This window comes from Rhineura floridana, chromosome 9 (assembly GCF_030035675.1).
Source record: "Rhineura floridana isolate rRhiFlo1 chromosome 9, rRhiFlo1.hap2, whole genome shotgun sequence".
In the NCBI taxonomy this organism is placed as follows: domain Eukaryota; kingdom Metazoa; phylum Chordata; class Lepidosauria; order Squamata; family Rhineuridae; genus Rhineura; species Rhineura floridana.
In genome coordinates this window covers 61,492,983-61,505,551 of record NC_084488.1, presented here as the reverse complement: position 1 = coordinate 61,505,551, position 12,569 = coordinate 61,492,983, and the positions used below count along the sequence as shown (strand labels likewise).

Genomic DNA, 12,569 nt, shown 5'->3' with positions numbered 1-12,569 from the left:
GATTTTTTTCCACCCTCCTCAATTTTTTTAAAATGTGACTGTCAGTGTGCCCCACCATTTGCTACAATATGAACCGTCACTAAAAAACCAACTTTTTACAGGAACTGGTAGTTTTGTGACCCTCCCCCGAGACATTTTTTAAATAAGATAACTGCCCTCTCCATTTTTATATGGTAAAGGTTATATATTGGGTTGTGTCCAGCAAAGTTGCCCTGTCCCGGTCGGCACTGTGGCTTTGATCAGGGAAGGGTGCCATCAAGCCAACCCACACTGGGTCGACCCAGGGACCACCCACCATACCTCGCCTGAGGTCCACTCCTGAATAAGCTTGGGGGCAGGGCTAATGTTTAATTAAGGTAGCCCCCCCCATATTTAACATATGGCTAGGAGGAAGGCAGTGGAAGGAGACATTGTATCTCCTTCCCTCTCCCCCTTCTGACCAAGAGCGGAGGTCAGTTCTGCAGGATGCTGTTTTGCAAATGGCTTTCCTGCAGCTGTTGAGTGGAGAATCCTGTATGATGTGCTCAGGCAGGCAGGAGAGCTGCAGCATTGGGTCTGTCTTCTCAGCTTTTGCATTTTCTCAGGTTTTCCTTCCTGATTGCTTCCTGCCTGATGCCCCATTTCCTGACAGCCCTGGATCACTCTGGGTCATCCAATCCAACCTGTAGTGATCAGTGGCTGTCTCAGCCCAATTCGGCCAAGGCCCCCAAACCTCCAAATAGACCTGACTCGGCTGAATCAGGTGCACACCCTTAATCTTCCTCTCCCTGCACTCTCCTCCCCTCCCCTCATCTGCTCTGGAGGTTTGGGGGAAAACCTAGAACATATTTGGAAGAGGGAAAAAAGAGGGAGAGGAAGTCCAGATGCACAGGCAGAAGTCCTTATGCTAATGGGACAACTTTGTTATTTATATTTATTTATTATCATTATTTTTACCCTGCCCTTTTTCCAAAACTGGAACTCACGGCGGCTTCCAGATAAGAGCACACATATAATTAAAAACATACAAAAGTCTAGATTAAAATCAAATTAAACAATTTACAGTATTAAAACCATTCATACATACAGTTAAAATAATTCAAACTCAGTTTAAAATAATACAATTAGGCAACAGCAATGTAGCACCCTTTAAGACCTGTCATTAACAGCTTTCAGTTCCAAAGGCTTGTTGGCTACAATCTTGTGTTTAATCCTCAAAAATGTTGATGAGAATTTAACCTTCAGTCATACTGTGACACAAATAGTGAGCTATTTTAGATATCCAAAGACTGAGGACATGCTAACATTTACTGCATTGTATTCCATGAGCTCCTTATAACCATTGAGTTCACCTGTGTAGATTTGTAGTTCAGGTGAGTTGTTAAAGCCAAAGAAAATATCTCACAGTTGAAACCTGCATTTCCTGTTACTTAGGAATAGCTGTAGCCACATAACCTAAAGCTGAGATAACTTTTCAGGCAACTTTGTCCCTTGCTAGAACAGAAATTTAGGTCATCAGAACAGATGAGGTTAAAAAAAAGTGATGAAAAGGAGAATTTATAGTGGGTTAACTTAAAACTGAGCTGGTCATAAATCTGACAGATGGTTCTGGTTTTAATCCAAAACAAATTGTATAGATTGTTGTTGTTTCAGTCTTTTATGCCTCTGTGGCATGTGGCTGAGGAAAGAATCAGGGAACATGGAGGAGGAACTAACATGTTTCAGAAAAAATTATAACCTTTTAACAGTAACATTAATGGCAATTAAGTATGATTATTAATTGCTAATTAAAATGCTGTGCAGATGTAGTAGTAGTAGTAGTAATAATTTTGATTAATTAGCTGCCCTTCACCCTAAGGTCCCAGAGTGGGTCGCTTTAAAATACATTTAAAACAGATATTCTGTTAGACTTTGAGAACATTGATACAAACTTTTGATCTTAAATATATATATGCATGCAAGACTTAGTAAGTCCTGGTTTTTAAACTTTCAGCAGGAAGATGCTCTCCGAAAAAGTGGGCCTATGGAAACAAGAGAAGGACATTTACCAAATACGAACTGGAACAGAAATAGGACAAACAGAAAAAACAAGAAGAAGCATGTTAATATATCTGTACGGTATGTATTGCTGCCTCTTCATGTTCAAATGCTTTAATTTAGAAAGACAAGCAATATTTCCACCACTTAATTTTTTAAATTAATTTTATTAATATTCTTCATTTGTGTCCTACCCCTCCTCCAAAAATACCAAGAATGGCTTACAGCCTTTTACAAGCCTCTAGGCCAGCCTTCTCTAACCTGGTGCCCTCCAGATAATTTTGGACTACAATTTTCTTCATCTCTGACCAGTGGCTATATTAACTGGAGCTGATGGGAGTTGTTGTCAAAACTTTCAAGTGTAATTGTAGTAAGAAGAAACAAGTGTTTTGTTTTTGTGACTGTTCCAGAGTTCCTGAACAAACTGAGCTGAAACATGTGAGCAGCAACTTTGAAAGACCTGAACTTAGAGCTAACGTTAATATAAGAAACTGGTGTGCTCAGAGCAATGGAGAAACTTGGAAAGGAGATGAAAGAACTGGCTTATCTACACAGAGAGAAGCTGGTATGTAGTTAAAAATGAATTAAGACCAAGTAATACATGTAACATTTTCAGTTGTTTGTTTTTGACTCCTTCTGATGATTGCCCTCAAGTCAAAGCACCTATTAAGTCTCTTTAATATAGAACAGTGCTACAGTGGGGTGCATGTACTACTTTGTGTGGTGCCCTCTCTTGGGTATGAAGAGAAATTCCCAATTTCTTCTTACCTGTTGAGGAGAAATTGGGAAGTGCAAAGCAGCAATAAATGCACTTAGCAAGCAGTCTTTAGGCCTGAATGTATGAGGGCTTAAACTGCACCCTCATTATTGAGCAGGAAGGTCTGAAGGGGGATTTCAAGGGCATTTGGGTGAATGTGCTTAGAAGCCTCCTCATAATTGGGAATGCGGATAAGGCAGGAATGTGTGAAGGCCTCAGTGTGGGAAAGGCTGAAGTGGGGACATGCACATGTGCCCCAACCCCCTCCTCACTTTTAGCCCGAGCACATTTCAGCAAATGCCTGAATAAGCCTATGGCTCCTCTTGACGTTATGCAACATCAGTATATCTGTATGAAGGCTTGTGAAGCTCAGCCACAGGAGATATTCAGACATGGGTTTCTGTAATATTCTGGCCACTTACCCACAAACTGTGTGGTAAACCTGTTTGGTAAAATCTTTTCTAGCTAACAAAATATAGAGCAGATGAGAATGTCCAGTGTCTTGACAATTGCATGTTCACCCGCTAGCTTGAATAAGTTGACAAGTCATAAAATTTGGGTTTGCTATCAATTTTCCAAATCCACTAGAAGGTTTCTATCAGTGGCCCAAGAAGAAGTGCCTGGAAAGGTTTTGCTCGGATTCAAGCTCAGACTGTGGAAGTTCTTCAGGGAGTGTACGCGCCAGTCGAGGCAGCTGGGGTAGCTGGAGCAGCACCAGTAGTTCTGACGGCGATAAGAAGCCAATGATTCCTAGCAGGCACTTCCTTCCTGCTAGTAAGTGCTGTAAGAGTGCGAGTGAGTGTGTGTGTGTGTGTGTGCCTCTGAACTTTTAAAAAAATGTTTTTATTTACTGATACAGTTAAGAACAACTCAAATCATACATTAATTGAGAGTTAGGGGGGTACATCATATATAAAATAGATTTCCCTGCACTTAAAATACAAATAAATAATCTGTTATTATTTGGCCATCTTTACGAAATCCATAGGATTTGAAAAGCTTTGGGAATCTTGTTTGTATTGTCTACTTCATTGGTGTATGTAATAGCACTAGTCTATGCAGAGCACTACTCTGCAACAAATGTATTTTTACATTTTTGTCCTTTTGCAATCTTCAGTTTCTTCATCAATTTCTCTATTAGTGCTAGTCGTCAAACCACAACAAAATAGAAATACCTTTCAAATCTTTCCAAAATCATGCAATCAATGCCAGGGCTGCAACCAAGCTAATTGACTGTTTATCCTTAAGAGCCTGGTTTTCATTCAAAAATAAATTTAACAGGGCTAATTCTGGGATTTTGTGTACCACCTGTTTTGTATTTTTTCTATTTCTATGAACACACTGTACTTCTGTTTATTACTCTCCACCCAACGCAAGGAAATTTCTTGAGGGTGCTGCATTAGAGACTGAAATTCCAAACACTGGCTGTACAGTAATTGATTATTACAGAATATTCTCAGTAAAGTGTCTTTTAAAGTCTTAATTGGGTGACAAAAGGCCTCCTGTTTTAGTCTTCCATCTCTGTTAAAATATCTTGTAGAATTACTGTATTTGATATTAACTAAATATTATATATAAACTATGCATGCACAAACCCACTCCACTGCCCCCAAAAGACAGGGAAGACAGAAGCAGCTTATTTTAAATTGAATCTCATTGAACTAACTTCTGAGTCAACAATTTATATATTCTTAGTTAGGCATCTATATAGGTTTAATAATCAAATACAGAAACATCTGTAACAATATGGCATCTATTTTTAAAAGAGCTTACTTGCATGTTTAAATTTAGGTGGCTCTCACCATAGACAATTTGGGATGTGTGTCTCCCCCTTTGGAATGCTACAGAAATGTTTTACTGCAGCATTTCAAATACATTTTAACAGTCGCCTCTTGGGAATTATTTCTAACAGTTTATGCTGTGAGATCCTAAAAACAACATTCTAAACTTGACAGTTAGTATGGTGCATGTATTCAAAGGGTTGCCATAAGTTGTAATCGACTTGAAGGCACATAATAACAACAAATGGTGCATGTAAGGTAAATAAAGCTGGTCCACGTAGCTCTACAACTACTTTCTGCATCCTTATGTATTCTCTATGGAAGAATCTTCTAGGAAGGCCACCTGGCATCACTTCAGCAGCAAAGAGGTTTTGGTTTTCCCAGGCATTTGGATAGTACCAATGATTGGATGTTTACTCTGATTAAACTTTTATTTATGTTTATGTATTTTCATTACTGTATTTTATTTTTTGTTGTAAATCACTTCAGGGCTTTTTGTTTTGAGACTAAGCTAAACTAAACTTCTGTACAGAAGAAAATGCATGATAAATATTTTGTTCATAACTCCTGGGCTGCTACCGTTTGTCCTTTGGTAAATCTATGCAGTTTTAGTACAGTAGGGCCCCACTCATACAGTGGGTTAGGGTCCAGACCTCCGCCGAAACACAAAAATCTCCGAAAAGTGGAACACCGACAATAAAATGGCACCCAATGCCCTTCTCTGAGTGCGTCATGCCGAAAAACACCAAAAAATCGGAACAAGCGCCATATAAGTGGGGCACTACTGTAATTGAAAACTGCCATAATATTAGCAGAACTCCAAGAAGCGGAACGCTGAAAAGCGGGGCCCTACTGTAATTACAAAGCTGTTGTGCATCATATTATCAAAATGTCTTATTCAAATTCATTCTGTTATTTTCTGTAGGGGAAAATATTTCATGCAGTGATTTTCCAGCTGAAACACCCATCACTGTAAACCTGTCTCACAACATCTGCAATACCAGGTAAAGACTTTTAATAATAATTACATTCAAATCTGACTAGCAAATGAACTGATAATATTGTAACACTCAGTAGTAGTTTTGTTTTGTATCTTATTTTATTATTTTATCCAAAAATTGGGAGAAAATGTGCCCCAGTATTTTTTATTTCTAGTATGTGGTAACTCTTAAACGTAATTACAGCCTTTATGTTGCTAACGATCTTTAATGACTTCCCCTCGCCCTCTTACCATGCAAGTGGTATGTGTGGTGGATATGCGCTTCATCCCAGTCTACATCTGTGCTGGAAAATTTTTTTTGATGTTTTAGAAAAGATTTATTTTTCAAGATGTTTTTAGTGTTTTTGTGGCCCTGGGTGGGATACAGATTTAATAAATAATAATATACACATTTATTTGTGTGTTGTAGGTGGATTGGTTTTTGTTTTTAATTGAAATAAATTCAGATTGCCCATCACTACCTGTGCGTGCAAAAAATCTGTTTGACATATATATCCTCTTGTATTGGGGCTAGTATGGTGGGATTGTTCAAAATATAAAGTAATTTGTTTTAAATTATTTTTAGCAGAGATGTAAATGGTGCCTCTCAGTATCCAGAAAACGTATGTCCCAACTTCACTGACATAAGTGTAGACCCAGACAAAAATAAAGGTCAGTTAATCCAAATAATACCTGATACTGCTATTTGAATAATATTAAATAGGAACAATAATTGTGTTCATCAATTACTTTTATTTCATGGATATTTCCAGCCAGTTTGCATTAGTTCATCCAAGCTGTTTTGAGGGTATACAGAGATGCAGATGCTGACTATAGTCTACAATCTACATTATCAGTTTTTCCTAGTTAATCCTCTGTATGTAGCCATTATCCAGCCCTCCTTTAATATTGTTGAAATTTTATGTTTCCCAGGTTGAGTATTAGTGGAATATGTACACTTTGACTAATTTCACAGAAACAGGTTAGGTATATTTTGATATAGCCCTAACTTTTTACTTTTTTCAGAAGAAATTCTCTTGAAGTATGTGTTTTCTTTAATTTTAATTTCTCATCTGGCAGTGCAAGATGCCAATAATGTTACATTTTGGTGTATTTTGATACTTTTATGTCAATATGGCAAGATGTCTTCATTAGAGGTCTTTTTGTAACAAATAAAGAGAGAATATGGCATATTGTAAAGTACAAATTATATTTGTTTGAAATTGTTGAAGTTGTTTGATGCTGTGTACAAGAGCAGGATGAAGCTTCCTGCATTTCCCTGCCTCCCCTGAAGCTTTTGCTTCTACTTTTGATTTAACCCCAGCTTGTTGTGTTCATTGGATCCGGAGCTGTGATTGTTAATATCTATAGTTAAACTGAAATAAGAAAACTTAAGTAATTACGTTTTGAAATTGCCTTATTCTGAAGTTAGCCATAGTTAATGTTAAAACCACGCTGTCAGTCTGGACAACATGGCAAACCATAGTTAACGTTAAAACCACGCTGTCAGTCTGGACAACATGGCAAACCATAGTTAAGCAAAGTATTTTTGAGCTCTTCTTCCTGGCTATGTAGGAGGAGGTAAACGGTGGGGGAAGAGAGCATGCAAGTCCAAGGATTATGTTTCACTCTTGCTTGTTCACATATGCACGCATATGCAGCCAGAATGTTTGTTGCAGAATGCTAATGAGTGACAGCACCTTAATTTAGAGATTGTGCTTTCAATTTTACTTGTTCTTCTAGGACTGTATCCATCAGGAGACCTGTGGCCACCTCAACCTGTCTGCCTGGCAAACAGTGTAAACTACAACCTTGAGAACAACATACCATGCATGATCCAGGAAAATCCTTCATTGCACAATGGGCAGGTTTTCCCCCCTGTTGTATATTTTAATATTATTTTAATTGCCGCCCTGAGCTCCTACTGGGAGGAAGGGCAGGATATAAATCTAATAAATAAATAATAAAAACACTATGTCATTTTGTGAGTACAAGTATATTTCCCAAATGGGGATTTACAGTGTTCCTGATGTTTTGCTTTGTCTTTTAATAGCTTCATTGATTGGAATGCATCTTGTGATGGCCAGTTTACCAATGCATACTGTCCAGTAGAAGTGAATGAGTACAGTGCTTTTCCAGAAGGTAAGTGTCCTACCAAACAGTAAGTGGTTTGAAAACAGGCACTTGTCATTTCCCATCAGGTGTTTAGAGTTGTAGTGAACACCTTCAGATATCAGCTTCCCTGCATCATCCTAGCTGCTGTGCATGCCTTGCAGCCTCCCAACTGCCCCATCTGTCTCTCCAGCACATCACCCTGACTTATGTAACTATAGTGCTCAAGTCCACCTTGAACATCTGTTAGGGAGATGATGTTATATTCTAGCAGACCCATCTATACTCTCTGCGTTCTCCCAGTGACTTACAAAAACAAAACAAAGCAAAAAGGCAGGTTATAGGATCCAACTGTTGAAATAACTAAGAAAAAATGTAGAGCCATGCTACAATATGAAGGCACACTTGGTTGACAAATATCAGACATTGTCCTATCTCCTAAACTATAGAAAATATGAACTATCATAATGGCTTCCCGTGCCCTGCAGAAGTTCAGAATACAGCCTTCATTGATCACAACTGTCAATCTACTTGGAGCACCCCACTCAACCTCCCTCCAACTTGGGAACCAACCAATTATGTCAACTCAACAGTGAGTATCATAGATGTCTGTATTAATATGATCTAACAATATAACAGCCACCTAGTCAGTGACTGTCCCTTGCATTCTCCGCTTGCTCATTTCTTTTTAGTGGGCTCTTTAAACAGACATATTTCAAGATTCAACCCAGACCAGACTTTTTCCCCACTCTAGGTTTGATTCTAATTTTGTTGTAATTGATATAAATTTTCTTGGCACCAGTTTATATAATTCAGTTTGTACAGAAGTACAGTTTCTAGAGGACTCATTTGTGAACAAGTGGAAGAACGCTACATGAAAATGTACATCCTGGAGATAAAAATTGAAATTTTATTTGTATTTCAACAATGCAATTCAAATACTAGCAAAGTTCATCTTGCTACCCCCATCAACACAGGATTTTAAAAACGGGGAACATGGTAATGGAAGTGTAGTGAGGAAATTCTCAGATGCCCATCTACAACTTCACGGCTAGTGTGTTATGCAGAGAACATCTAATTTGCCACTTGTTCAGTCTCCAGCAGGAAATTCTTTTTGTTTTGGAAAATGTTTTTGTTTCGGTTGTAGGCCCATCAGTTTAATGTTAATTTTTTCCAGGGTTTGTGCTTGTTAGGAACAAATTTAAATACCCCCTCCCTTCTCTGGGGGGGGGGTGAGCAGGCGTATACCTTAATTCTAATTAGGCACACAAGCTCAATAATTTATTTTACCTGTTAGTGGTCCCGCCAGATACCAAAAGTAAAGCAGACACACAGACAATTACTTGCTTGATCAAGAAAGGGTCTCTAACCATACAGACCACAGTCTGTCAGGAGAGAGAACAAACTTTATTAGCCCAAAGCTTCATTTATATAGGTTTCATAAGCAAAACAAGATGCAATGTTTACTAAAATCATAGAATAAAAATACAATATTACAGAATAAAACAAGCACATTTTCTTATCCTTTGTTACACTTCTCATAATTCTAAAAAGTGAGAGTTTGATAAATAATTCATACACATGTCAATCTAAGCAGCTTAATATGAGATAAGAACTGAGGAAATGCGAGTAAGAGGGTTAGATTGACATTTGGTGAAAAGGTAAACATGAGGCTTTAGTGTGCTTGTGTCAGCAGTATGACGTAAAACTATGGATTCATTCTAGCAAAGTGTTTAGGAACACTTGTTCTGTTATGCTATTTAGCTACAATGTCAGGGTGTGTATGAAAAAATGAAGCAAGACAAGAGAAACTATCAACAATCAACTGGGATACATTTTATCTTTCCAAGATATTATTATTCCAGCCAAAGAGGCGCCTATGGGTGTTATTTCTCATGGGAAGAAACTGAACTTTGAGTTGTGTTTCTCTAGGGTCCAGAATTCTTTGCAACATTGGTTCTGACAGAAATGTAGGTTCTTTTAAACCACTCTTGACAACCCTAGGCAACTTTTTGGGGTCTAAAATAAATTTATTCCTAACATGCTGGACCTGAATTCTGAAGGAGACCTAAAAAGAAGCACACAATTGTCGCTAATTCCAACACAGGCAGAATAGTCTAGCTATGCTTTGCTTGACAAATATTTTCAATTATCCAAACTCATTTATTTCTTAGGTGGTATGAAACATTCTTTGTGCTTCTGTTTTTTGGTAGTGCTTTGTCATTAGAGTGTTGGGAGTGTTTACTTGGAGAAAGGAAACTGTGCTGATCAGACAATTTGGGGAGTGGTTGAATCAGGGCAGACCTTCAGTCCTCCAGTTTGGACAGCAGCAGGACTCTTCTACCAAACCGTTTCTTGCCTTACTGCTTCCCTTGCACTGCTTATGGTACAGAAGGCTTGGTTCCATCAGTAATAGTATTAAGGGCTGAAGGAGCGAAGGGAAGGATAAGAGAATAGGCAAGAGTATTGCTGTTATTTTATTGTGCTTCCTAAGGCCCACACTTCCTATGTTTGGCCCTACTGTTATTTTTCTACACGCACTGCACATTTTAATCCATTTAAGTGCTATACAGGAAAGGATGTTACGAGCACATATACATTGTTAAATATTAGCAGTTAAGGTAACTAGATAGGAGTTTGGTTTTACATTTCAGTCCCTTTGTTTCCTAAACTTCTTTTCCGACCATTATTTGAGGTCCTTGTTTCTAAATGTATATGTTTATGGTGCACACATGCCATGGTGTTTTGTTTTGTCTTTTTTCAGTCCTACCTCTCAAGCACCAGGAGTTTGTCACCTATGTCTGGACTGTTTGGTTCCATCTGGGCCCCTCAGAGTGATGTCTATGAAAGCTGCTGCCCAGTCAGTGCCACCGCTCAACATTCAACCCAGGTGGAAAACCAGGCAGTTCTTTGTAAGCAGGAATACTACCCAAGATTTAACCCATTCCGTGCCTATATGAACTTGGACATATGGACTTCAGCAGCCAACCGGAATGCAAATTTCCCTCTTTCTAGGGAGTCGGGTTATTGTGGAAACATGTGAAAAGGAATTTGGTTTTTAAAATGTGAAATAAAGATGCTTTCAGTTTTGATTACAGAATAAGCTGGTTGTTGAACTAGACTGCGATGTTGGTGGATATTTTGGCACTTTTGTATGGAAAATAAAACTTTTTTTTACTGAGGTTTCTAGATTTTCTGGTATCTAAAAAAATAAAACAAAGCACACCTCAAATGATAATGCCAAACAGAAGGTTATAAAAAAGCCACAAAAAAAATCAGATGCACAAATATAAGATGGATGACAAATGGCTTGATATCAGTACATGTAAAAAGGATCAAGATGTTTTAGTATACCACAAACTAAATAGGAGACAGCAACGCAATGCAGCTAATGCATTTCTAGGGTGCATTAATAGTATATCATCCAGATTAGAAGTAATGATAGACGTCTATTCTTCTTAGGTCACACTTCACCTGGAGTATTGTGCCTAGCTCTGGGCACCACATTTTAAGAAGGATATTAGTTAAAGAAGGAATGTGAGAAGGTAGAAGGATGGTGAGAGGCTTGGAGACCAAGTCCTTTGAGGAAAAGTTGAAGGAGTTGGGTATGTTTAGCATGGAGAAGAGATATGATAGCCCTTCAAATATTTATTCAGATGATGGAGTAAATTTATTCTCTTGCTTTAGTATGATAGGACCTGTATCAACCAGTTCAAATTACAAGAAAGGGGATTTCAACTAAACATTAGGAAGAACTTCCTGGTAGTATGAGCTGCCCTGTACAAAGGATTCATTGCAGTTGGGTTTTTCTCAACCACTAGGTCAGTAACTAGTAATAATTACACATTTTGTAATTATTAACTGTGCATTGTACAAAGTTGCTAGGGTTGACCCACTTCATCTAGTTTCTGACAGCTCTCTGTTCTGTTATCTATAGGCGCTCTTTCTGAAAGTTCACAGAGAAACTAGTTTTGCAACCACCTCTAGTCATACTCTTGTTATTATAGGGCTGTCTTGCTATTGTCATCAAAGATAGCAGTCTTCAAATATCTGGTGCCACAGAGACGATGGAACATAACTTGTTTTGGGGCAGGGCTAGAACTGATGAGTGAAAATTGTGTGGAAGCAGATTTCAGCTAAACATTAGAAGAAACTTCTATTGGTAAGAGTTGTTCAGCAATGAAACAGACTGCCTTGGGGTTGTCTTCACTGGACAGCCATCTGTCAGAGGAGATGTAGTTGCATTGTAGATCCAGCACTAAACAGAGAGTGGGGCTACTAAATGACTTCTAAGACCCTTTCCAGCTCTACAATGCTATGCTAGATTAGCTGCTTACAAGAAACCCAGATTGATGACATACTGGAATTAAGGAACAATGGATATTGCTCAGTAGAAGAGAACATGCTTTGTGTGCAGAAGGCTCCAGATTTAAGCCATTCCGTGGCATCTCCAATTAGAATGATGTCAGCAGTCCTGGAAAAGACCCCAGCATGAGGGCCTGGACAGTCACTATCACTACCAGTACAGAACTAGATTAATGATCTGATTCTGTATGTGACAATTTTATATTTTTAACCTGCGCTCATTAGCTTTGATAGATGTGTGAATAATAATAATAATTTTTTTTTAATTTATAAGTCGCCTATCTGGCCAATGGTCACTCTAGGCGACGTACAACTCAATTAAAATACATCATAATAAATACAGTACAACAATAAAACAGTAAAACAGTGACAGTTCAGAGTAGCAGACAATTAGTCAAAAAGATTAACCCTCCCCGGAAGTCCCGAAGGCCTGTCTGAAAAGCCAGGTCTTCAAGGCCTGGCGGAATACATTCAGGGAAGGGGCATGTCGAAGATCATATGGGAGGGAGTTCCAGAGAGTGGGGGCCGCCACTGAGAAGGCCCTCTCTCTAGTCCCCAC

At 38.5% G+C, this 12,569-nt stretch overlaps 1 protein-coding gene across 8 annotated transcripts in view; it reads left to right on the top strand.

Moving 5' to 3' along the window:
* TMEM131L (transmembrane 131 like) overlaps positions 1-10,827 on the top strand; it is a 111,215-nt gene extending 100,388 nt beyond the window's left edge. For 4 of the 8 annotated variants that reach the window (XM_061584560.1, XM_061584566.1, XM_061584564.1 and 1 more), the window contains 9 exons: positions 1,973-2,097; positions 2,427-2,581; positions 3,362-3,547; positions 5,480-5,558; positions 6,120-6,205; positions 7,277-7,397; positions 7,587-7,675; positions 8,095-8,237; positions 10,410-10,827. In XM_061584560.1, the coding sequence (XP_061440544.1) occupies positions 1,973-2,097; positions 2,427-2,581; positions 3,362-3,547; positions 5,480-5,558; positions 6,120-6,205; positions 7,277-7,397; positions 7,587-7,675; positions 8,095-8,237; positions 10,410-10,688 (1,263 nt within the window). In that variant the 3' untranslated portion in view covers positions 10,689-10,827. The remainder of the gene's footprint in view (positions 1-1,972; positions 2,098-2,426; positions 2,582-3,361; positions 3,548-5,479; positions 5,559-6,119; positions 6,206-7,276; positions 7,398-7,586; positions 7,676-8,094; positions 8,238-10,409) is intronic. The other 4 variants (XM_061584563.1, XM_061584562.1, XM_061584561.1 and 1 more) reach the window with 4 other exon arrangements.
* The last annotated feature ends 1,742 nt before the right edge of the window (positions 10,828-12,569 follow it).